This window comes from Monodon monoceros, unplaced genomic scaffold (genome assembly GCF_005190385.1).
Source record: "Monodon monoceros isolate NGI ecotype Baffin Bay Population unplaced genomic scaffold, NGI_Narwhal_1 Super_Scaffold_18, whole genome shotgun sequence".
Lineage (NCBI taxonomy): Eukaryota > Metazoa > Chordata > Mammalia > Artiodactyla > Monodontidae > Monodon > Monodon monoceros.
This window is the reverse complement of record NW_021703774.1, coordinates 101,651,256-101,674,495: the sequence shown is the minus strand read 5'-3', so window position 1 is coordinate 101,674,495 and position 23,240 is coordinate 101,651,256. Positions and strand designations below refer to the sequence as shown.

Sequence of the window (23,240 nt, the reverse complement as noted above, 5' to 3'; positions counted from 1 at the left end):
ATCTCAAGCCTTTCCTTTAACATATTTGAATTGCCTCTGTGTACTATGTCTTTCATATTTTTAAGATATGTGCAGTGTGGTTATTTTAAGGGTATGAGACCTGGAACAATACATTTCAGAGTTGTTTTTTTTTTTTTTACAAGTATAGTTCTTTGTAGTTGAAATTTGAACAAGAGGCGTGATAATGAGTAGGTTGAGGGAAGGAAAGGTGTTATCTCATTAAGGTAATTACTAAGACATCCCCACCATTATATCGGTTTGAAAATGTGGCAATTAAAGCGCCCTACATGGGCTCCTGGAGACAAGAGAACAGGACAGTTCTCTTGGAACTTCTATGTTACGGTTAATGTGTGTCATGTAAACGAAGGAGTAGACTATTCCTATTTAATTCTTTTCCTCAACTCCCCACCCCCTCCCTCAAATTTCTTTGTGGGTTATGGGTTTGTTTGTTTTTTTTATTTAACCTGAATTTAGTTCTGACGAAAGGTGCCAGATTGACAGTCCTAGAAGCAAAAGCCTTCTATTGACCCACAGAATAGCTGGAGCACAGAAAACAGTAGGGCAAACTAGGCAAGCAACATGCTACCAACCTAAATCAGAAGAGACCTAACGTTCTTCCCCTTCTTTAGTCAGGCAAGTCTTCTCTGGTGAGGAGGCTGCCAAATTCATATTCAAAGTCAGGGAAGTTTAAAATACACATAAAAAATTTGTAAGTGATGTTCTTAGCTTACTTCACCACAGCATATACGGGCTCACATAGCTCTCAATTTACTGAGGCTTAACTTGCACTATTCACTGAAACCACTACCTTTGGTCAGTAATTCGTATCTCCTCTTGAGCTGGTCATCTTGTTCTTTCATTGCTTCCACTGCCCTAGTCAAGATAAATAATAAAGTGATACACCAAATAACATCTAGAATCCTTTCTCCAGAATCTTGCTTTCATGCTCATTGAAGCATTATTCATCTCAAATCAAGGAAAACAATTTAAATGTCCAGTGATGAAAGAATGGTTGACTCGATTATGATACATTTATGGGAGAGAATCTTATGTATCGAATATTATACTTACAAAGAGTTTTAAATAATACAGAAAAGCAGTTGTAACCAAAAACATAAATGATATCCCAGATGCAATATGATCAAAATTATACAAAAATTCACAGCAAAAATCTAGAAACAATAGATCGAATATTAGCAGTAGTTTTCTTTGAGTGACAGAAGATGAACTTTTTTTCTTCTCTCTTCAGTATTTTTTTTTTTTTTTTTTTTTGCGGTATGCGGACCTCTCACTGTTGCCGCCTCTCCCGTTGCGGAGCACAGGCTCCGGACGCGCAGGCCCAGCGGCCATGGCTTACGGGCCTAGCCGCTCCGCGGGATGTGGGATCTTCCCGGACCGGGTCACGAACCTGTGTCCCCTGCATTGTCAGGCAGAATCTCAACCACTGCACCACCAGGGAAGCGAGCGGCTGGGCCCGTGAGCCATGGCCGCTGGGCCTGCGCGTCCGGAGCCTGTGCTCCGCAACGGGAAAGGCCACAACAGTGAGAGGCCCGCGTACCGCAAAAAAAAAAAAAAAAAAAAAATTTCCACAGTCAGTATGCATTACTTTTACAAAAGAAAAGTTATTTTATTAGATTTTTCAAAAAGCATGTTTTCCCAATAAAGATGTTTAAAAAAAATAGCATTTTTTTTTTGTGTGTAGTATAGGATTTGATCACATAAATTTAACTCCATTAAAATTGAAAGACAAGAATCATCTGGAAAAGCTGTAATACTGTAGCATCTCTATCCTTTCCCTTCTCTATCTTTACAGAAAAAAATGGAAGTGGGGAACAGGGATTGAAAGGAAAAATAAAAAGCACAAATCAAATATGTCATAAAAAAAAAAACAACTAAAGTTTAGAGTAGGTATTAAGCTAGATGACCTTAGAGATTCCTTCCAATCCTGAGTCTGGATCAAGATCAGTTCTGTTTAAAATCCAATTACTTATTAACGTGGATGTTGGAAAATATCCTTTTGCCAAATTTCTGGGCAGAACCAAGAATCATGTTCCCCTAAGGGACTAGATCATTCATGGAAGGAAAAGAAAAGCCTGTAAAACATGTTACCAAATAAAGGAGATCCTTCCTGAAATGTCACCGACATATGCAGCACTGCTGTTAATAAGCAGTGTCTTGAATAGTTGGGGTTTTTTTAATCCTGTTCCAAATTATTAATTAAGAGTAAGACCCAACAAATTTACAAGCTTAATTCAACTTTTCAGCATTGACATCCCTCAAGAGAAACGCTTGGCCCATCACCTAAACACCCCAGACATATAAAATAACAAAAGTCAGGAGGATAAAAGCAAGGCAGGAATGGAGAGCAGAACAGATTCTGTGGCCCAAGGCCTTAAAAGTCTTCAGAGGCCAGAGCTTCCCTCTATTGAATTCACTCACCTGAGGCTTCTCAACAGATGTCCGGCCAGCATACCTATTACCAGTTCCTGAAATGAAAGCAGTCATTATTGCTTTACTAAAGGAAGTGGAGACATCTTCATGTTTATACAAATTCTAATCGAATTTTACCCTAATAAATATCTTCGTGGGAGGACTTTGGGCATGTGAAAATAATGGTGCCTTCCGCAAGGATAAATAGGCTACGAGAAGCATGGGGAGCTGCAGAAGGTCACCCCTTAGGCACCTTCAGAGGCAAAGGGTTTTAACCCAAACTGGTAACAAGAGGCGGGTAATGGAAATCGGTAATGAAAGGTCGGGCCTGGTCTCTGCAAGCGGCAAGCCTGGGAAAAGCCTGCCCCATAGGCGGAAGAAGCCAAAGCTCCGCCAGCGGCGGCAAGGTCGCTTTCGTTCCTGCGCTCTGATTGGGCACGGCTGAGGTGGGCGGGTCAAAGTTTGCCGCGTGACAGGAAAGGGTGGAGTTGTTTCCACTGCAAAGACCAGGCTATTGGAGATCTGCTGCAACGTACATCTACAGAAGTTCATGAGGGAATCCAAAATATGGATTGCCAGAAATTTCGAAAGCAATCCCAAAAAGAAGAAAGACAAAATGAATCACCCCAGGGCTTCCCTGGTGGCGCAGTGGTTGAGAATCTGCCTGCCAATGCAGAGGACATGGGTTCGAGCCCTGGTCTGGGAAGATCCCACATGCCGCGGAGCAACTAGGCCCGTGAGCCACAACTGCTGAGCCTGCGCGTCTGGAGCCTGTGCTCCGCAACAAGAGAGGCCGCGATACTGAGAGGCCCGCGCACTGCGATGAAGAGTGGCCCCTGCTTGCCGCAACTAGAGAAAGCCCTCGCACAGAAACTTAGACCCAACACAGCCAAAAATAAATAAATAAATAAATACTTTTTAAAAAAATGAATCACCCCATGGCCACACTTATCCATTTGTGTTTTATGTGATTTTCTGGACCAATCTATTGATGCATAACAATGAATGATTATATGACAATTATGCATTTATTCGCATACGAGCATGTATAATGTAATGCCATGGTGTGTTCAGTCAAGGCTGGTGAGGAAGTAGGTGTCCCTTTGAAATCCTCTTAATCTAACGGAAACGACTTGGTAAGCTTCTATCAGTAGAACGTTTGTGGGAAATGGGGTAGATGAATAAAGTGATTGTGGCTCTGATACACCCTACTTCCCATGGACATCTCTGTCTCTGTTAATATGTAGGCTAGAACTTCCCTGCCCATAGGTCTGCAGATGCCCCGGGTTGGGGTGGGGGGGAGGGAAGGGAGGAGGGGAGCAGAGAGGGGGGAGACTAAGAGTTGGTGCAAGAGGAAGTTGGACAATCAGATCCTTATTTGCATCTTTCAGAAATTATGACATGCCTATTTTCTCAAATGAGAGGCATTAGGAAAATCAAAATCTTCATATTAGATCACTAGAAAGTCATTTCCTAGCAGTTCACTCAACCGGAAAAAGGCCTAGTGAGAAAGAGACCTACTGAGACTCAACCGGAAAAAGGCCTAGTGAGAAAGAGACCTAGTGAGAAAGAGACCCCCGTCTTTTCACTTGGAAGACCCCCACAGCTGGAAACTATACCAAGTAGTTTAACTTCCCTACAGTAGGAAGTGAGTAGCACCGACTTCCATATCCTTTTCCTAACACTCTATCAGCCAACTGGCTTTAGAATGTAGACTATTTGTCCATAATGAGCATTCTAATTTTGTGGCATAGGAGTGGGGAAACAATACACCACCACTGCCTAATTGCTCTCTCCTTGGGCGGTAGTATAAATACACGTTACTCCATAGAAAACTTTTTCTCCCATTTCACATAACCATGCACACCTTGGAACACCTTTTTCTCCAGCCCCTGGAGGCACTAGGGTCTCCCCAGTGGTACCTGACTTTCAGATATGAATAATCCACGCTGCCGCTAGAAGTCTCTGTCAGCATCTAAATTCCACTTAGCATTTCCATTCCTCCAACTCTAAAGGGAAAGAGGAAGAGGAGAGCCAGAGAGGCAGTGGAGGAAGTGGGGATAATCAACAACGAGGAGCTGGCTTCCAAGAACTGAGGGAAAACCTGAAGGAAGCATTCATTTGCAGCCTTGAGGCCTCGGGGGGTTGGGGAAGGGGGAGTATGAAGTGCAATACAGATATGAGCTTCTACCTGGGCAACCATTATTTTATCGTCTTCATAGGAGAACGCTTTATATTCCCTCCCGAGCCCACTGAGATGTGAGAACAGGGGCCCCTGCTCTGTAGGCCCTGCCTAAGCACCGTTCGTGAAGGTATTTGGATTCCTGTCCCTGGTCTATACGGCCCCTATCCAGACGCACGCATTTCTCCCTGAAACACCGTCTGTAACGGGGAGCGGGAACTTGGGGCGGCGGGGCTGATCCGGGTTGGGGGTGGGGCAGGAGGAGTGCTGAGGCCCGGCTGGGGCGCATACGGCGGGAGACCCAGCGCGGAGCCCACGCGCTGCAGTGGGGCGTGGGAATCGCGGAGCAAACCGCGGGCTGCAACGTGTGTGAGAACTGCTGGGAGTGGGAGGGAGGATCCCACATCTAGGGCTTGTTCACTAAAGAATCCAGGCGGCCAGACATAGGGGTGGGTAGGGGCGGAAATCCATCAGCTCCACAAAGTGACAAAGCCCTTCTATCGTACGTCAAGTTCAATCTCGGGCTCGCGAAGATCCTCCTTTTTCAGTGGAGCTCCTGCGGGTCCTGGACCAGATCGTAGCGGGAGCTGGGAGGGTCCCAAACCGGCGGAGAGGAGACGAGAGGTGGAAAAAGCAGTGATCAGGGCCTCGGCTCAACCCAACCTGCAGGGCGGCCGTCTCGGGAGCGCTTCTCCTGGGCCTCCATCGGCCGAGGCGGCGGTTCGCAGAGCAGGATCGGAGCTGCGCGAGCGGAGAAAGTAAAAAATGCCATTGAGAGCGGTTCCTCTGGCGATTTCGCTGCGGCCGCGACGCAAGGGCTTCGAAGCCGCAGAACGGAGGCCCCTCGCCTTCCCAGTCGGCTTCCACTAAGAACTTATTAAATAGGGACGGTTTAGAGTTGATCTGTCACTGAGCACTACTTACCCCGAGATCTTTTGGTTTTTGAATTACTTTATTGATTGAAGATTTTGTTCTTTGGAATGTGACCCTGTTTGGACTTACAGCTAATCAGGAAGCGCCGCCGGGGAGGGCGCTTTGTAATCACTTCTCGGACCTCCCCCGCGGGCGCCGCCGACCCGTCCCCGGTGCGCCCCCTGCGGTCGCCTAGGCTTTGCAGGGAACCCTCCAGCCTCCGGGACTCCGCTCCCCCGCGCGCCCTGGGAGCTGTCTGTGGTGCTAGGAGAGAGAAACGGGAGAGGGAGGCTCGAGGGGAGACAAAAGGAGAGGCAGAGAGCAGAGAAACTGACAATGCGAAGTTGGCTGAGACCGTCCACTCAGCAACACTCAGACTGACAGAGGCCTTCAAAATTCAGCCGGAAGAAGGCGAGGAAAAAAGTCCCTTCTGGGTCATCTCATCTCCCTGAGACAGCTGACCTGATTTTCCAATGCGAAAGGCCAGTGATACCTCCCTCTCTCTGAATGCACACAACGCTTATCCCACACACTTAGCCCTACTAAACCCTGGGGGTGTTCAACCTGCCAGAAGAAGGGAGGGGCACACAGGCCCCAACTTCAGGGAAAGAGGCATGGGTAGAGAGGAAGGCTGGAACTGGCCAAGAAGCGGGGACTGAACAAAGACCTAGTGGGAGACTCAAGAAGTCTAGAGGCGTTGTTCCAGGGTTCATGGAGTAAACCCTGGAGAAGCCCCCGCTCGCCCTTCTGCCTAATTTTCTAGCCAACAGCCAAGACACCCGACAAACCAGCTTTCCCACACCAAGAATTCAATGCTGAGGAGGAAACATCAGTTCCCTAGGAGGCTCAGCTCTGACCCTGATCATGCCCACCAGTAGTGAAAAGTCAGTCTCTTCCCAAGCATGTTGACTTCAAGTCATGCCTGGCTTTTTAGAAAACTAAGCAGCCCTCTTCCAGTATATTTTTGTAACCACGTGGCTTAATAGGGACTAAAGTTTCCCGAGCCCTGGGGAGAGCTTTTCCAAATATTTTTAGAAGGTTAAAAATATAACAAAACAAACCACTCACACGCTGCCTGTTTAAAGAGGGGAGGTGGGATTTGGCAGACTCCTGGGGAAGGGCTGCCTAGGCAGGAGTCAGATGGCAGGGAGGGAGGAGGACGGAAGTCTTGGTTTGAGGGTAAACGGTTTTATTTGCAACAGAGGAAATCAGCTGTCTAATTTGCCATCATGTGGACTTTCACTTTAAGGGCAGGGGGAGCAAAACTAAACTGTTACAAGGTGGTAGGTATATTTGCTGGAGGCATGGAAGCAAGCAGCAATCATAACTTTGCAACTCATTGAAAATTGCTGGCTTGGGCTAGAACACCTGGCTGCTAGTTGGGGAGTTAACTTCTTACTCCATACTCACTACAGATTTGTGCTAGGTTTGCTGGAGTCGCAGAGCTGATCTTGAGGAGAGCAAATGTAAGGGGTCTTTGTGAGTGTCTAAACATCTCTCTGAAACAAGTTTGTTCTCCTGTGTTTCTGTAGCAAGCAAAGAATGCCCCCCGAAAATCCCTGTTTTGCCAGTCCCCAGCTTAATCAAAGGAGAGATCCAAATGGAGTTAGCCGTGGAGTGCCCTTCCAACACCAGCTGAAGGTGGGAAAAAGAAAAGAAGTGCAGCTCCCAGGGCCAACAGACCTCTGAGCCTCCATAACTAACTCTGGATCTCCCTTGTGAAAAGACCTTTGTCTATTATCCTGTTCCTTGCTTTTTGGAAAACTTGGTGTTGCACTCCTCACCTTTTAGCCAACACCGCTACTTTGTTGGGCAGGCACAGACTGAAGGACCCCTTTTGAGGGAAAGGACTATGTTTGCATTTGACTTGTAAGCAATAGTTTGGGGATGTTTGAATAGAAGGGCACCTGCTGAGGTGGTACTGCTGCAGAAAGAAAAGAATGAAAAGAAGAAATCCAGCACTCAACTTTCTTCCTGGGACAACAGTCCCGCCACCACACACACACACACACACACACACACGCACACACACACATACTCCTTTTGCCAACTTCTGTGCAATAGGAAGTAAACAACACAAATGTAGAAGGGGAATTGACACTGTCAGCTGGATGGTTTAGGGGGTGAAAGAAAACATGACTTTGAAGCGAAAGCACATTTGGGAGGACTCTGGTGGATCAAACCTAATTGCTAGCAGCAGTGGAATATGAGGTTAATTAGGAAACCTTGGTCTCTGTAGACATAGTGCTTCCCCCTTCATTGTCCACCTATGGAGTCCAAGTTTAGCCTTGAGAGTGAAGGGGTAGCTGGCAGGCTCCTCAGCAGAGTGGCTGGCAGGCTGCTGGCGGGCTGCTGGTAGCAGATGGGTGCTATGGCCTGGTTTGTATTTGAAGGTTTGTTTATGTGCATTTCCCAACTGGACTTGAGGTCATTCTTTGTAGGGAACTTAGAATGTGTGAGCTCCAGTGAATTCCCAGGTCCCCCTTTTTCCCCCCGAAGATGACCAGCCCTGGGGCCAGTGCATCGAGAAGCTGTAGCACCCCCAAGCCTTGGAAAGTGCCTTTTTAGGCCCAGGCCGACCATTTGTGAACTATTTAAGCGTGATTGTAAAACCCAACAGCAGCTAAGACAGAACAAGGAGAGTCTGCTGAGTACCCAGGCAATGGGCATTCCCACTGGACACAGTGGCACCCAGCTTCCAGCCCAGCCCAGCTGTTTGAGTTTGTCCCAGCTCAGCAGGAAGAAAATGAGAAGGGCCAGTCCAAACACTTTTGTTAGAATCAAACAAGACCAAGACCACTTTTAAAGCAAATTGATGAGCTGGAGAGAAATCTGCAAACCACTCCCTGATTAGCCCAGGTCTGATCAAGGCGGGGGGAGGCAATTTCCTCCTGGATTTCACCTTTCTTTCCTTCTTCCTTCCCTCTCCTCCCCAACACACACTCCCACAGCACTCCACATTTTTTAAAATGTTTTTATAACTCTACTAAGATTCAAACACCAAAGAAAGTTGGAAAATGGGTCTGGATGTGTTTTAGCTGCAGGTCTTACTCCTTTGACTATGTACTAGTGCAGAAGTGAAGATAGAGATGTAAGGAAACCCAGACCAGGATCCAACTCTCTGACTACTCGAGAAGTGACCTTGGGGCTGGGGAAGGTGGGAGAAGCCCCAGAAATGTACACACACACCCCCAGTTCTTCCTCACTAGTCGGGAGTGCTGAGCCTCTTGGGAGCTAGTGGGGGAGGGGGGCCTGCGGCTGAGGTCCGGCTCTGGCCTAGGTGCTACGAATACGTATACACTCATTCTCACACACAAACTCACACTCACACACACACACACACACACACACACACACACACTCCCAAAGCAGGGAGCTGGCCTTCATTACCCTCTGGGCAGGGCCTCTCATTTTGCAGTCCCAAAAGATCCAGGGACGCGGATAAAAAGCCTGGCACACCTGTCTCGGCCAGAGTTGCACTCCGCTCCAGACATCCCAGCACAGCCAACTCACTAGGACAAGAGACTTGGCTCGGGGCTAGGGGTTGGATGCCCGCTAGGGAATGAGAAGACCAGGATCAAAGCACGACCAGGGTTTGTTAGCTAGGCCTCTCGAGACCCCCCGGGCGCCCTAATTGCGCGCCCTGCAGCCTCCCGCTTGCAGGCTGTCCTGCCGCGCGGGCGCCCGGCCGTGGGCTGCAGAACAGCTGCGAGGCCCGCGTGTCTGCCCGCCCGCCCGCAGCCCAGCCCCTGCCGGGCGTCTCCGCTGCCCAGCGCTCTGGACCCTCATCGCCCCAGGAGGAGCCCTAGGAGAAGGAGGAGGGGTGGACAGACCCGGTTCGGCTGGGGCTGTCAGGCAGGCCGGGACAGCAGGGAAAGTTGGCCGCCTACTTGGCAAGCACCAACAGCCGACAAGCGCCTCACGAACTGCTCTGAAATCTTCCACTTAAAAAGAAAGAAGTTCACACATATCGAATAACGGCTCGGAAGAGGCCACCGTGAAAAATGGAGCTGTTTTTATACAAGTCAGCCCAACATCTTTACAGATTTTGTAAATTCCTAATATTCCGGAAGGGATTTTGTTTTCCTAAACCAAGTGACACATTTCATCATAGTACATTCTGCTTCAGTAAAATCAGCTCCCTTGGATTTCATCACTTGTTAAAAAAAGATAAACTTTATTTCTGTAATTTTCAATCACAAAAAAATCTATATTTTTGTCTAAGCATTTATTTTACTGAATCAAAAAGACATGAAAAGAAAAATCATGTTTTACTAATGTATATAAGTGACTTTTTTGACAACATATAATAAATATGATATATCACTTATCACTCAGTCTTTCCAATGTACATTTTTTTTTCATATTATGGAGCATGCCACTTTTCCAAAAGAAAAAAGGTCATGAGAAATCAGTGCAAAGTTCTCAGTTACCCTCCTCTTTTCTCTGGGGCAGTCGGAATGTCCACGGCAACGCCCTCTGCCTCGGAATTTGAGGCTGTTCATCTACAATTCTCTCTGCCTGTGTGGTTTCCTCTCCGTGCCCTTCTTTCTTCCCTCCTTACCCCACCCCCCTCCCTCCCTCCTGCTTGTCCCTAAAGTCATTTTTTAAAAAGAACTTGAGGTTTTGTTTTTGTTGATGTTTTCACTTACTGGTCGCACTTTGTGTGGAGTCGGCGTTTTCGCCAGTCACACTCCCGTGGGGAGCTTTCCAGCCCTGTCTCTGGGGGTGGGGAGATGGAGAGTGGAGGGCTGGCTCCTCTTTGGGCCCCCCCTCCACCCGCTGGTGAGTGTCTTCCTCTCTTACTTCTTTGCTACCCGGTTGGCTGCAAGGGAGGCCGGACAGCCTGGTGCCGGGAGAGGAGGGGCAGCTGTCCGGGTCGGGGAGGGGACAGGGAGGGACAGTGACTTGCTCTTCACCGGGGATGCGGGGTGCCTGGGATGGGGTTGGACAGGGGATTGAGGGCCGGCTGTCCCCCAGGCCCCAGGCCGTGGATGAGCACTCGGGGCACCAGGGGCCGCTGCAGCTGGGGATGGGGTGCAGGAGGAGTCCGGTACATGCTGCTGTACATGGCGGCGGCGGCCGCCGCGGCGGTAGTACTGTCCATGCTGCCCAGCAAGCTTGGGTGGTAGAAATAAGGCGACGGAAACATCCTCTGCAGTGCCGAGTAATTCCCTGCCTCGGCCAGCAGCTCCAGGCCCACCGCAGTCTGCCGCTTCCACTTGGTCCTGAAATAAAAGCAGGCGTGCGTGCACCCTGCAGCTGTGGGCACTGCCCAGGCACCAAGGCCCGTTCTCCCCCCTCACCTGCCTTCTCTTCCTCGGGGAGCACAGGAAGACTTAGAGAGCGCTAAGAACCAGGAATGAAGCACACCTCCTTGCCCCCTATCCCACCCTCTCCCTCCCAGAATCACCCAAATCCAAGTCAGTTTCCCAAACGATGCCATCAATGTCTGAGACATTCATAAATAAAATTCTCCAATCTTTGCTACCTTTTCCTGGCTTTTTGCTCCGACGTTGCCCCCCCCTCATTGTTTGGCTACTGCCTGAAACTTTCCTGGAGGCCAACGGAGACCACTCTTTCTATGGGCAGTCTTCTCCCTCCTCCTCTAATTTCCTTCCCCAAGTGGCTCCCCAGCAATCCCAGAATGTCTGCTCTCTGCCCCTCCCCCTTTCCTCCAGGCTGAGTGAGAAGAAACCGTAAACAAAGGGACCCAGAGACTCCTGGGCCTTGGACCCCTGGCCCTCTTGGTCCCCAGGGCTGTGGAGACACATCTCTCTCACCAGCCTGACAGGACCTTACAGCAGGTGTTGCCGGGGGGGGGGGGGCGGTTAAGAGCCAGGAAGGTGACAAGGGTTTCAAAACGGAATTCGTTTGAGGGAGGACTCTCCCATGGGGACAGTACCTCGGGGCCATTCCAGGAGGGGAAAAATGCATTTCAGGATCTTTTCTCCTCTGAGAGAGAGTAACAGTTAAAACCTGTGATCAGCTCTTCTCAGTCTCCTCCCTCCCCCACCGCACCCCACTAGAAGAAGAGGCAGCAGCCCTTTGCTCAGATGCCTCCTTCGGAACGCAGGGCTGGTGGGCCCTCCATACCCGGCAGCTCCAGCCAAATTAATAAACATGTCGCCCATTTTAAATTGGCTACAAATGACACTAATGTTTTCCGACAGAATTAGGGTGGCTGAAACCGTATGTAATGAGACAGAAAATTATGGTAAAGATGACAACTGGATGGGCATTTCCAACCACACTTATGGACGATTAGAACACAAATGAGAGAAAAGGAGGGGGAGAGAAAATCGAGACAAGGGAGACAACCGTCAGGCCTGGAAACTCGGCATAACCTCGGCCCCAGACTGCACAGGTTGGGTTCACACTGCAGTTCAGGGGCCTACAAGTACTGTCAGCCCCTTTCCTAATTTCCTTTCAAGGGAAGCCGTGGTTCCTGGAGGGCTCTGAGGTGGCCAGAATAGGGGACAGACCCTCAGTCTAGATGCCTGACCGGCTGCCAACTCTACCTCTTCCAACTGCCTCACAGGACAAGCAAGGACTTTTAAGCTGAGGCCAGTGGGTCAGCTCTTCCAGGATGGATACAGCCAGACTGTGTGACCAGCTATAGATATTTGGAACCATCCTGGGGCAGGCCCAAAATGGTGCAATGCACAGGTTTTATGGGCCTGAGTGTCTCCTACACCGATGTCTCAGTTTGAAAAGGTGTGGCTTGATTGATTTGGGGGCAAAATGGGGTAAATTTCAGCCACTCAGGTTTGAGGGAGAAACTAGCATATGTTAAGGACACTTAGAAGTGCAAAATTCTCCAAACTCCAGCTACCCAACGATCCCTTTCACCTTGGAGGTGTGGCTAATCCCTCCTCCAGCCAGAAAGCCCCCGACTGCCAGCTCAGGGCCCTCTGAGTCCTTAGTGTCTCCAAGGCCAGGAGGGAAGAAGATTGGTGTAGTAATCTTGACCTGGATGTCCAGACGCCTTTGCTCTCCCACATAGCCTCCCTTACCTGCGGTTCTGGTACCAGGTCTTGACCTGGGTGTCAGTGAGATTGAGCGCAGCTGCCAGGTCCATGCGGTCCTGCACACTCAGGTACTTCTGTCGCTCAAAGCTACGCTCCAGTTGATTGAGTTGGTGGTCGGAGAAAGCCGTCCTGGCTTTGCGAGGTTTTTTGGCTCTCACAGGGGGACTCTCTCGGCTACTCGTAATCTCCCGGTCTCCTTCCTCCTTTGTTCCTACATAGAAACCCAGACACGGCCGTAAGGTAGCCTGGAATGGGGAAGGATGGAGTGTCCTCCTGGCACACACTTCCACATTCCCAAGCCAGCTGCTGGTCTGGGGGTGGGGGAACTATACTCTGTCACCTTCCTTATAAACATACTTGGACCTTAGCCAGTATGGAGGAAGAGGACCAACTGCTGACTAGGGAGTGTGGAGCCTTGTGCAGAGCTCCTAAGAGGGTTCCAAAAGAGTGCTGGATCTTCCCGTCTTTGGAAATGAAAATGAAAAAAAAAAAACTTTATGATAAAGGGTCCTTTTCTCAATTGTTTCCTAGACTAGGGGGAGACCCTGTCCCTTTCCATTACTGTTCTCACCCTGACTTCATATTTTCTTATGTGTTAGTTTTTAAAAGGTCTTTCAACTTTTTTTTTATTTTTGAGAAGGGAGCACTTTTTTCATTTTACTTCTCCTGTTTACTAAAAGTTATAGGCATTTGTTTTCCTTTTTTTCAGATGCACTTGGGAAATGTTGGATCAAGCTCTCTGCAGCTGCTTGCATCAGGTCTCTTAAAGCTTCAGAAAGAATGTCTCCCAGACACTGCGTTCAGCTCAAAATCACTGAGCCCATCCAGGTGACAGCCCAGAGATTTCCGGATTCTATTTGTCAACTTTGGTTTTTTACTGAAATGCTGGGAAATCGATATGTCAATCCCTCTGTTTGTACCCGTTTTTGCTGCGCTCCTTGATCTTCCCTGCAGGAAGAACCATAATCTCTCTAATTGACCCACTGGGGAGGTTGGTGCACAAAAAATCGCCAGACCAGACTGTACATCTGTTTTGGGCACTATTATGCTAATGATACAATAGTAAAATGAAGAGGCAATATCCTACCTTCCAGACAGTCAGCACACATCTTTCCCAGAGAGGACAAAGATTAATAATAATAATAAGCTTATCAGTAAAGGGAAAAAAGAGAACTCTCCTCATATGTTAAAACTCTTTTGCTATGCAAAGACCAGAACACTTATGAAATTCTCTGGGGAGAAGGTGGGAAAAGGGAGTTGAAGGACAATTCCATTGCCATCTTTTGATTTTACAAAAATAGATATCCAATTCCATAAAATTTTACTTTCATAAATGCTACCTCCCAATTTACTTGTAAGGGGCCAAAACTCTTACTGAAATACAGATATTCAGTTGGCACCATGGGATAGGAAGATTATTTTTTTAAATTGGAACTCTATAATTTTTTACCGTGTGGCCTTCCCTATATTAATCACGATCTAACAATTTTTTTAAAAAAGTTTCCCTGTTAATCGCTTCGGAATTTTCCCCTTCGCTATATCTGATAATTCCCGTTCCAGTGTTCAGAAAATACGGTGTGTAGGAAGAATGGAATGATTTGCATTAAATAATAAGCACCACGTTGTGATCACACCCCTAGGCACTACGAAACACTAAAGTATTTCCCGTCAGATATCCTCCACCTCTGCCCCCTTCCTAATAAATTAAAATGAAGTAAAACAAAGAAAGGAGCTGGATGGCGGTGAGGGTTGGGAGGTAGAAATGTAACAATAATCAGAACTTGGGACGAGTCTCCAAATCGCACGCCCAGGCCTCCCTCCCGCTTGCAGTTTTTGACCGTGGCGCTATCGCCTTATAAGCTGAGAATCGCCTTCGAATCCCAGCAGAGATTCGCGGGAGACAGAAGGGGAGACAGGGAAGCAAGAGGAGGAGAAGCTAGACGGCTGAGGGAGCCAAGGCGGCGCGACTCACCGTGGCATTTGATGTCGCTCTGGGACTCTTCCCGCTTGTCGAGTTTGGTTTTGCTGTCCTCCTGCTCGAGCTTTGGCCTGAAGCTCTCGTGTGCTGCGTTGCTCTCCTGCTTCGGGGTGTGGTGGGGAGAGGAGACGCTGGTGCTGTACGGTGCACACGCCGCCAGAGGTTTGCTGTCGCCCAAGATGTCCTTAATTAAAAAAGAAGAGGTGGAAGTCCTGGGGACCGAGGCGGCCGAGCCCAGCTGCTGGGCGGGTGGCTGCGGCGGCGGCGGTTGCGGCGAAGGCTGCAAACTTTGCGTGGGGGCCGCGGCTGGCGGCGGCGGCGGCTGTTGGCTGTGGTGGAGGTGGTGGTGATGCTGGGGGCCGTCCGCTATCACATGCGGTTCCGGGGGCTCCATGGCGACCGAGATAGGAGAGGAAGGCGCTGTTCCTACAGTATCAATCTCCGAACAGGGAGACGGAGTGGCCTGACTCCTAAAATCCGCGGTCCTGGCCTCGCCGAGCGGGCGGAAATCTCCATTCATCATGCCGGGGCTGCCCGAACTGGCACTGGACAAAATCGTGTCTATTCCAAAACTCGACCCGCTGGCCCCTTCCATTGTTGTCATTTCTACATGAGGTCCACGCCACTCCGCCGCTCCGCTGCCGCCCCGACCAAGCAAAGGAAGCTATCGATCGTAAAGCAGAATAACACGAAACAATGTTGTCGCCGCTTAAAACACAAACAAACAAAAAAAGTGGGGCGGGGAGGGAAGGAAAATTGGGAGGTGGCAATCCGTGGATACTTGCGACACTTTTTTTTTTTTTTTACCCTAATGCAAAAAGTAGGAGTTTTGGGGAAAGGAAGATAGGGGGGGAAAGTTACAAAAATTGTTGAGGAAGCACCGAGCGTGCGCTCCAGGAACGATCGCGCACGTGGCGCGGCGGTGGCTGCGCAGGAGAGCCAGACGGAGGTGCAGGCAGCAGGAGGTGACCCCGACGCCGCCGCCGCTGCTGCCGCCGCCAGGGTCTGCCCACAGCCTGGCACCAGGCGGCAGCGGCGGCGGCGGACGTGGCAGGTGCAGCGACCGCGAAGCCCGGGCAGCCGCGCGCCCTCGGAGCTGCCCAGCGGCTCTCCGAGGTGGTGGCCGCGCGCGACTCGGACGCCCCGGTGCCGAGTTTCTGAACTTTCTTGGAAAGTTGTGGAGCAGACACTGCCGCAGTGGTCGCGGCAACAGGAGGAGGAGGAGGAAAGAAGGAGCAGGCACAGGCGGATGAGGTGGCGGAGTCGCGGCGCCGAGCAACTCCAGCCGCTGCCGGGCGCATTCGCTTGTAATCCGGCGGCTAGCGGACGGCGCCGACCCCCTCCCATGACGTCACGGCCACTGCCGCCGCTCCACGCGCCGCGCCCGGCCCGCGCCCCCGCCCCCGAGGCCGCGCGCAGGTCCTCGCGCCCCCATTGGCCGCGCCCGCGCGAGCGAGCGACGCCGACGTGCCGGGAGCCAATGGGTGCTCGGCTCGCGAGCCCGTCAGCGGTTGCAGCTCGGGCCCCGCTGCTCTTTTCAGAACCCGCACGTCCCTTTGCCTGCAACCGAAAGCCAAACAACTAGTCGTACTGTGGTCCCGGCGTCCACAATCACGCGCGAGGGCAAAGGGAGAGAGGGGAAGAGAGCACAGGGAGACTATAGAAGGGAACCAGAGGAGCTTTTAGAAAAACAGAAAGAAAAGGAAAAAAAGAAAAGAATGAGAAAGTAGTAATGCTTTGCCCATTAAGAAGTCCGAAGAGGGAGGGGAAAGAGGACAGGAAGGGAAAAGGAATCTGGTCGGCTTACCTTTAGACGCCAGCGCTGCCGCCACGCACCTCCCCAGACACGCGCTTGAATAGTCCAAGGACACTGAGAACAGAGGAAGGGACTCCCTGAAGGAACCCACAGGAAAGTGTGTAACTCCAGCAACCGGAGCTCTGGGTGGGTGGGCAGACTCCAAGCTCTGATTTTTCCCCAAGGAGCCTGGGCGTCCCGGCTCTGGCCCCGCTGGGCGGCGGGTACCTGAGGGGGAAATGGAGCGGGATCCGCGTCCACCCGGCAATCTCGGAAGGGGTGGAGGACAAGAGGCCTGCTGCTCAAAACCCGGGTCCCAGCCTGGTCTCCAATCGGCCCGTGCTGGAAGAAATGCCTGGCCAGACACGTTCTCCCGAGCGGGGGAAATAATGGCCCGAGGTGTTCTCTAGCGCCGAGGGCAGCTACGGTTCACTGTGGTGTCAGGCTGGCATGAGGCTCCGGAACCCGAGTGGTGGTTCAGCAGCGCGTACTCCCTCCTTGCCCCCAGCCAGATCTCAATCTCTCAACTTCTCCCTCTCTCTCTCTTCTCCTCTCTCTCTCTCCCTCTCTCTCCCCCTCCCTCCCTCCCTCCCTCGCCCTCTCCGGCCGCTCTTTTGGAAAGGAAACAGTCACTGTGGATCCACTTGGGACCTGGAACGTGGCTTGACTGTGACGCCTCGTCGGAGGGTATCAACTTGCATTATTTTCTTTAGGACGTCTCCAACCTGTCTCTTGTTGAATGTCAGAGTAATGGGAAGTGCCAGTGACAAGACGGCGTATTACTCCTGATTAAGTGCCGTGTCAACCTAATTAGCAGAGTAATTATAAGGTGCTAATGAATGATTCAAAGTTCTCTGAGTTACATTTTACTCCAAATTACCATTTTAAGAACCCTATGAATCTGAGTGGCTGGCATCGCTTCCGTGACTAGGTGCAGAATGATGGTGGAAAATGGTCTTTTAAGTCTCCCAGGGCTGGGCCGAAATCTGGGGTTTCGAAAGTCTCTTTTCGAGGAACGGTTTTGTTCTGTTGAGGACTTGGCTGGGCGGGGGGCGGGGGGGATGTCAGGGAGGCAGATGACCTCCTGGGACGAAGTATTGCCTTTCTGTTGGAACTGCATCTGTGTGAGCCCTCGGTCTGGAAGGGGATAGGTGGGAGACTCATCCTTCCTGCGTTTTCCTAGGGAATTCGATGTGTTTGACCCAGAAAAATCCCGCACTGTTTCCAGGGCGTGTTGAGCTGTTTCTTATCATCTTCGTGCATGTTTTCTCACGGGTGTGTTTCCGAGGAGAACAGGGGGAGAGGGAAGACTGAGGCGAGGAGATGTACAATCCAGGCAGCTCTCGCCTTTCTCAGAAGGCGAGGGGAGTTTGGCCGACGAGCCGGGGTTGGTGAGCCGAGGCGGGTACACGGAACCAGCTGCAGGCAGAGGCCGACGCCGGCCTGAGCGGGTGCGGGGAGCCCCTCGGGAGCGCGTGGTGGGCCCGCCGGGTGGGGTCGAGCCACCCTGGGCAGGGAAGCCGAGGAGAGCCTGAATGATGCCTGGAGCGTAGTTGGATCAGCCGCCTTTGGAGCGAGAACTGCGCCCTGGCCAGGCAGATCCTCCTGGGAGCCTGCAGGCCGGGCTTCGGCCTCGCGCCCCGGGATTTCGGAATCAAGGGCCTGGGACTTAAGAGGGCATCTCTCTTATCGAAGGCTGCAGTGTACCGCCCACAGGGCCGGGCCCCCGGCACGCCTGGCACAGTAGGTTTCTGTAGGAAGGGCGCTGGGGCTGCCTGAAACTGCAGGCGGACGCTACACATTCTTCTCCCTTCAAATATCAATTCGGATTCTTCTCATTAAGACATCACCCACCAACTTCCCGACGGAGGTTTCCTCCCAGACCCGGGGCTCCAACCCGCATTCCCCTCGCTGCCTGTTCTGGGTGGGAAGTGGGGAGGGGGAGAAAACAAATTTAAGATCCAGAACTGACGGCACTGCGCAAATCAATTATTCTCGACCTTGATAAATAATTCATTTAGGCCTGTTTTTTGTTTTGTTCCAACGCTTAAAATGACTCAAGAGCTCAAAAGGCTGATCTCACAGCTTGTGTTGGGCGGTTCGACAGGATTTTTTGCTTGGAATAATTCACAACATTAGCAGGGGAGACAGAAATATGACCCTACGAAAAAATGAAATCTAAAAAGAAAGGGAGAGAGAAGGTGGAAGTACAGTTCCCCCTCCCCCGCGGGCGGACTGTTCATTTTGTGAAAACTCTAAAGCAAAGCAAACGGAAGCCCAGTAGGCCCCACCTTGTGAATGTCTCAGATGAGCTTTTCTTAAGAAAAGGTTAAGATCGTAGATTTCTTGGGGTGGGATGTTAGGATATTAGCTTTGGGGAGCCACAATTGTGAGGGGAAAATACGACCTTGCTTATTATCAAGGTCCTGTTTGGGGGTCCCTGCCAGAGAGGAAATGCTAGTAGTGGCCTGAAGATCCAAAAGAGGAACTCAAAGACTAGATGGCAAACTTAATGAAAAAATTCTTCACAGCTGGGGTTTTGTTTTTTAACTTTCCTCAGTTCTTTTTTACCCAGACACATTCCTCTTTTGCCATTTTTTTCCTGAGAGTATACATGATGTTTATACCCAAGAAGTCATGCACTTTCTAGCAGAGCAAGCATAATTAACTCTTCGTTTAAAAATCAAAGTTTAGAAATAGAACAGGGTGCAGATCAGTCACATTTTCAATTCCACATATAGGAAAGGAAATGAATTAACTGGCTTAATCTCAGTTTCCCATTGAATTTAACATACAAAGAAATATAGTCCCTAAACTGACAAACTGACATAGGTTTGAAAATGATCTTCCACTTTCAGGTCTTCATTTTCTTATAAACAACAGAGGAAGAAAGAGAATTCTTTAACTTTTGGAATTCCTGCAGAGAAAGCAGTTTTTTGCCAACTATGAATAATAAAGAACTTTTCCTTCCTGGCTCTGAAGGACACATCAGTCCCGACCACCACTAAAGATGCTCCCTGCCCACTGCAGAGAATGATTCAAACATTCGCATATTTTTACAAGTTCTGTTCTTAATACACTCTCAGTGGTCCTCTTTTACAATCAAGATTTGGTATTTGGGATTGTGTTAAGCTGGAGCATCAGTTAAAAAAAAAACAGAACTGAACTTTGAAGAAACACACCTATACATTACAGTGAACTTGGAACTGGTGCTTCTTCCTATCATATTTAATTTGAACGTTTCTTGGGATCCACTTGACAATGCCAACTGACAGGAATGGGGTGGAAAGGCGCTTCCCTCCACTGGGCGGCGCCAAGAGCCCCGAACCGAGAGAGCCTGCTATTGTTTCTTTTTGTAAAAGATGCCAGATACACAAATAAGCTCCCTACTAAGGTTGACTCCCTGACGATAGTGTGACCTCTCGCTGTTTACAAAGCTACGGAAACGTTGAAAGCATACTTTGCTTTCCTTCTTTGTTTTTTCAGCCTATCAATATATTTCCAACTGCTTAAGGATTTGAAGCATGTTTGCTTAGGAAAATAATACTAAAGAAAAAGACATGAACACACTGAAACTGAGTCCCTTAAACTGAAACTAAGAGGGTGGAGATTGGGAGCAGAGAGAGCAAAGGTAAAGTGGGAGAAAAGAATAAGGTAACTGAAAACTGTTTTAACAGAACAACAGGTTAAAGTGATAGGCTATGTAATTGCTAATTTCCTAGGGGAATAAAAGTTTTGAGAGCTAGTTCTCGCATCATAATAAAATTTGTGAGCGCTATAAGCTTCACCACAGAGATCAGCAGTACAGAAGAGACCTAGTGAAGTTGGCTCTCTTTGGGGGGTTAGATCTGTGCTGTACCCAGCAATCGGCAGGAAGGCAAGTAGACATGTAAATGAAAGGATGCTGGAAGAGGGAGTTTTAGTCTCATTTTGCCACTTCCCAATGTTCTTGAGCAAGGCACTTGGCTTTTCTGGTCACCAACTTCCTTCTCTAATAAAGGGAAGAGTTACCCTTGCCTAGAATAGGGTATTTGTGATGACCTAATAAGACCTTCTATGTATAAGCTCTTTACAAAATGTGAAGCAAGAGTTTGACAGACGAACAACGCAAAGGTGGCCATTATTTCTAGCTATGGGTAACATACGGTAGCCGTATTTTTTTCACTTCTTCCTTCCCTCACTCATTTTGTTCATTCACTTAGTCCATCAACATTGCAGAATGTGAATTCTGTGCCAGGTGCTTGAGAATGAGAGAGTTAACAGGAGTTTGAACATGCTGGAAGTTGTCACAATGCCATGATGGCAACATGAATATGCTGCAATGGGGATGCAAAAGAAAGAGTGGGGAGTCCAACCCCGGGAGGAGGTGGGGGGAACAGAAAGGCTTCCTAAAGGAAACAAAGCGTGTGTTCTGTCATGAAAGAAAAGGGATGCATCCCAAAGAGGGATATGATATATATAGGGATTTATACGGTAGCTAAGAGTAATAATTGTGCAAAAATGTCCAAAAATTGTCGAACCTTTAATCTCCTAACCGGGGTGCTGGGCTACAGTGTGTGGGCGCATATTGGCTCTAAGGCTCTCTCCTGTGTGCTTCAGGAAGGTACAAGATACTCTTGGAGCATCTTGGAGTGAACAGTAACTCACTGCACATGTTCACAGACCTCAGCAGCAGAATTTTGCAGCAGGTTACACAGTCTTAGATTTGATCCCAAGAGATGGTCCAGCTCCCTCCTACCAGGACTGTAATGGAATAGGGGAGGCCCACCCCTATTCCTGACTCCTTTCTACTTTCTAGAGTTCCAAATTCTGGAGGGAGAATGAAGTCTCCCTCCAAGTCAGGGAGATAGAAAAAACGAAAAAGTGGAGGCAGTTGGAGGGGCCGGGGGAGAAGGTGAGGAGAGATTTTATTTCACTCCTTCTAAACTGAATCATGGTCCATCGAAGACTGGCTTTTAGAGAAATGAAAGGGCCCCCGTGTGACACCAACACGCCCCACTATGAAAAGAACTCCTAAGCCTCTAAGGTTCATGAAGGAAGTTGATTCTTCTACCAACTCCTGAGGTTCAGAGGGAATGGAGGGGCCGAGGCAGAGGAGAAAGGAAAGCCTCAGAGCGCTGGGCGAAGATGCCAATCAGGGAAGGGGAAATTCATTTGCGATGTTAATTAACAAGCGGCTAATTAAAACGGCACTTTGAGCGCTAATCAATCGCCTTATTAAGTTAGAGCCATCACTGGAACAAATTGAAAGCTCCCCGCCCTGGCTCCTGCCTCCGGTGCGGGCGGGGTTAAGTTCCCAGACATCTTGCTAGGGAACGGGGGAGTGGGGGACGGTCTCCATCCTTTCTGGCAGCCTCTCGGGGGTCTGCAAAATCCTCCAACTCCAGGGTTCACCCCGGCTTAACCGCTCTGTCCCAGGATCTGCTGAACTGGACACGTGTCTAGGAGGCAATCGCTGGTGCGGACGCACCTGGCAGGGGAGAAGGAGCTGCCTCAGAGAACAGCTGGGTCCGCAGCAGCTAGCGCGGACGTAGCTTCCGGGAAGAAGAGCCCCAAAATGTGCGGGAAATGAACTGTGGGCCCTCAAGCAGCGGGGAGGAAGCAATTCGGCCCGAGAGGGGGCGCTCTCCAGCCGGGACCACGCATCCCCACTTTCCCGGACAGACTGATCGCCTAACTTTGAAAACTCTTCTTAGGCCTTTGCCCTTGTCCAGCTCAGCAACCAGGAAAGAGCTGGCCTGTCTTCAGGCACCGAGCACTGGACAGCCAGACTCTTCCTCTCTGTCTCCTGGGGCTCCATAAGAATGGGGTGGGGTGCGAGGAGGGAAGAAGGAGTGGGTATGCTGATCAACTGGGACGCCGGCACACCATTGCCTGTCACTGTGAGCCTTCCACCCAACCCGTTCACGCTTCCCCCTGCCCTTGACCCTCCAAACTGGCTAGGAGAATTAAGATTTCGAATCTCTATTTTGAGGAGCCTTCCACATTTCCTAATTGTTAAATGCCTGATTTGCACCAAATTCCCAAGGGATAAGTATTTGGCAATAAGAGGGGGGCTGTGAATTTAAATGCTAATTAAGTGGGTCCTCTCCCGCAACTCCACCTGTCTGGCGGCCCTTGTTAAGGAGGAACACACCCGGCACGCACACCCCAACATTCCTGGGGTGCAGAACAGAAGTGCAGGAAAGAGGGACCCCAGCGTGGTTGGCTTTTCACGGCCTGCTCCAGAGAAAAAGAGGACGCCATTGAAAGGAGGTCTTTTGCATGGTGGGTGATACATGCCGTGGCCCAAAGTGGGTTTATGTGTCTGCAAAGACCAATGTGTGTCCTGAGCTGGCCTGTGGGCTCGTCATCCAGGAGATGCGTCGGGCCGCGTTTGCTGGTGGATCTGAGCGTGCTTGGGCTGTCCCGGGAGTACCGAAGGAACGGCTCCCACGTGCAAAGTTCAAAAGCATTAATATTTTCATCATATTATCATTATTCAATATAATAATATTTACTCGGTTAGCGGCACTAATTAGGCCACATTAAAAGCGTAGTGTCTCCCTAATGGTGCGTAATGTGCCCACACACATTTTTCTCTCTGAGGATGGGAGGCTCTTGGCTGGTAGGGGAGAGTAGACAGGCAAGCAGTGGAATGGATTAGGGTGTGACGCTCCCCAACACACACACGCGCGCGCGCACACACACACACACACACACACACACAGAGCCAGGTATCTTTCGGGTGGGGTCTGCCTCCTCTGCGCGGTCGATGGGACCCTCCGCTGCGAACTCGGCCCGGCGCCAAGCATCCTGCAGCCTCCTCCCGCGCCCTGGCTCTTTGAACTCGGCGGATTGATTTTGCTACCCTTCCCCCTTTTGTGTGTGTGCCTGCAATTGGTTAGGTTTTTAAGGTTTGGGAGGGCCGTT

At 50.0% G+C, this 23,240-nt stretch overlaps 1 protein-coding gene across 1 annotated transcript; it reads right to left on the bottom strand.

The window, feature by feature from the left end:
* Positions 1–9,681: 9,681 nt before the first annotated feature.
* On the bottom strand, positions 9,682–15,243 carry BARHL2 (BarH like homeobox 2). Its single transcript, XM_029230504.1, has 3 exons — positions 14,528–15,243; positions 12,541–12,766; positions 9,682–10,752 (listed from the first exon to the last, which is right to left on the bottom strand). Exons 1-3 carry the CDS (start codon positions 15,135–15,137, stop codon positions 10,440–10,442), a joined length of 1,149 nt encoding a protein of 382 aa, XP_029086337.1. The 5' UTR covers positions 15,138–15,243; the 3' UTR covers positions 9,682–10,439.
* Positions 15,244–23,240: the final 7,997 nt, after the last annotated feature.

What these genes read in the sequence shown, in the direction of transcription:
- BARHL2 (XM_029230504.1), bottom strand. Translation starts at nt 15,137, where the DNA reads ATGACAACAATGGAAGGGGCCAGCGGGTCGAGTTTTGGAATAGACACG. An exon ending in GAGCGACATCAAATGCCACG is followed by an intron (nt 12,767 to 14,527) that starts GTGAGTCGCGCC and finishes GTTTCTATGTAG; the next exon opens with GAACAAAGGAGGAAGGAGAC. An exon ending in ACCTGGTACCAGAACCGCAG is followed by an intron (nt 10,753 to 12,540) that starts GTAAGGGAGGCT and finishes CTTTTATTTCAG; the next exon opens with GACCAAGTGGAAGCGGCAGA.